Source organism: Penicilliopsis zonata, assembly GCF_001890105.1.
Source record: "Penicilliopsis zonata CBS 506.65 unplaced genomic scaffold ASPZOscaffold_177, whole genome shotgun sequence".
Classification (NCBI taxonomy): Eukaryota; Fungi; Ascomycota; class Eurotiomycetes; order Eurotiales; family Aspergillaceae; genus Penicilliopsis; species Penicilliopsis zonata.
This window is the reverse complement of record NW_019209073.1, coordinates 1-2,352: the sequence shown is the minus strand read 5'-3', so window position 1 is coordinate 2,352 and position 2,352 is coordinate 1. Positions and strand designations below refer to the sequence as shown.

The 2,352-nt window shown below is 23.8% G+C and overlaps 2 protein-coding genes across 2 annotated transcripts; both read right to left on the bottom strand.

Moving 5' to 3' along the window:
* Positions 1–376: 376 nt before the first annotated feature.
* Positions 377–766, bottom strand: ASPZODRAFT_147944 (hypothetical protein; the record flags this gene model as incomplete). Its single annotated transcript, XM_022725305.1, has 1 exon — positions 377–766. The coding sequence occupies one exon, from the start codon at positions 764–766 to the stop codon at positions 377–379; it is 390 nt and encodes a 129-aa protein (XP_022576493.1).
* Positions 767–1,256: 490 nt separating this feature from the next.
* Positions 1,257–2,225, bottom strand: ASPZODRAFT_155589 (hypothetical protein; the record flags this gene model as incomplete). The annotated part of the gene is made up of 3 exons (XM_022726229.1): positions 1,257–1,309; positions 1,463–1,813; positions 1,847–2,225. The coding sequence occupies 3 exons, from the start codon at positions 2,223–2,225 to the stop codon at positions 1,257–1,259; spliced, it is 783 nt and encodes a 260-aa protein (XP_022576492.1).
* Between the last annotated feature and the right edge of the window lie 127 nt (positions 2,226–2,352).

Sequence of the window (2,352 nt, the reverse complement as noted above, 5' to 3'; positions counted from 1 at the left end):
TTTTAAATAATTTTTATATTGCAATTTAGAAATTATACTTTTTTATTAGTATATTATACTCCTATATTGCTTGTTATCTTTAATTTTCACATATATAAAATATAATATATAAATATATATTATATTTATATATTATTATTATTATTATATAATATCTCTAATATTATCTTCTATTCATACCATCTATTCTACTTAAAACTAACATATAATGTTCAGATTGTTCGTAAGTAAGACCTTCAAAAACTTTTCTAAAAGTCGGACTTGTACGTCTTCTATTTTGAGGATTTTCCATAATATATTGATAATTACCTCAATCTCCAGCAATACCCATTGGATTTTTTTCCCATGTACATAGATAAAATTCACAAAATTTTTCTCAACTTAAAGATAAATGTGGTAATTCTCTTTGTTTTAATATAAAATAATGTTTAAAATACGGTACATCTCTAGCTATTACATCAATATCATAAGTAAGTAATTCAGTTTGAGTTCCTACAAGATAATTTTCAGTAAATTTATCACATAAAGTATTAGTATACTCATCTAAAATAGTAATACCAAAATCATTACTAAAAAGATCTTCTAAATCACTACGATCATTATTATTATTATTACCAAGAGTTGTTAAAGTATTATTATTATTAAAATGAGGAGGTTGATTTCCGTTATTAAACCCACCATTACCTGGATTATTAAAAGGTCCAGGACTATTTCCTCCTAGTCCAGACATCTCAACAATAAAAGAACCTATATCAAAATCATACATTAAGAATTTTCTTAACATAAAAAAGAATAACATGTAAAAAATTATATTAATAATATAAATAAATAATTTAAGATTATTATTCTTTATATCAATAAATCAGTATGAACCTAAAATAATATATAAAATTATAAAACTCATAATTGCAATTAAAGAAATTGTACTTAGATAACCAGATTTAATTAAAATTAATAAAGATATAAATAAAAAAGGTAATAAAGGTAATCTTTCTATTAAAAGAATCTTATGTGAATAATTATCTCTATAATTTATAATACTAATATAGAAAACTAAGTAACAATTTATAAATAAATATTTTAACTCGTATTTAAACCTATGATAAGTTATAATAAGAGTATAAAGTATAACAATTGAAAAATACATAATAATATCCACACTAGAGAATGCAAAAGTTGGAGGGTGTAATGTTTAACCCGTATGCTATACAGGGCATTACAACCACATAAGCTATAATAGTTGGTAATAATACAGTTCAACAAACTGACATTAATTGATCAAAACGAATTCTAGGGAAAGAAGCTCTAACTCATATAAACACAAATATTAAAAAAGCTGTTTTTAAAGCTAAATTTATTCAAGAAGATGACATAGAAACAAGTACATCGAATAAGAAACTACTATTATTTACATCAAAAAATAAACTTAAAACATAAACTAAAAAATCTAAAGGAATAATACTTGAGTAACCACCTAAAAATAAAACACTGTTTAATATACAAATTAAAACAATACTTGCATATTCAGCTAAGAAAAAGAAAACAAAAATTCCAGCAGAGTGTTCTGTCATAAAACCACTTACTAGTTCAGATTCAGCTTCGGCTAAATCAAAAGGAGCTCTATTAGTTTCAGCAACAGAACCTATAAAAAAAACTAAAAATAAGGGAAATAATGGATATAAGAAAGGTATAATTCTTTGTGACTCTACAATAGAAATTAAATTTAAGGTACCTGTTAATAATATAACTAATAATATAGCAGAACTTAATATTAATTCGTAACTAATTAATTGAGCTGTACTTCTTAAAGAACCTAAGAATGCATATTTAGAATTAGCTGATCAACCTGCTAATAAGATACCATATGTAGCTAAAGAAGAAACAGCTAACATATATAACATACCTAAATCAAAATCTGAAACAAATAAACCAGGTCCAAAAGGTACAACAAGATAACCTAATAAAGAAAAAATTAAAGTTATAATAGGTCCAAGGAAAAATAAAACAATATTAGCTTGTGTTGGAGCAACATATTCTTTTAATAATAATTTTAAAGCATCAGCAAATGCTTGTAATAAACCGTAATAACCTACAGCATTAGGACCTACTCTTCTTTGCATACTAGCCATAGTTTTTCTTTCAGCTATTGTTACAAATGCAACAGATATTAAAGCAGGAACAATAAGTAATATTCCTTCAAGGATAGAAATTAAATTTGCTAACATAAAAAAATTTTTATAATAATTATGAATAGAAAAATCTTTATAAATATACATATCTTGCTAGAAAAAGTTGCAGTATTTCATATATATAAATCTTTTTGTATCCAAGGGGGCTAAATTAAATAAAAAT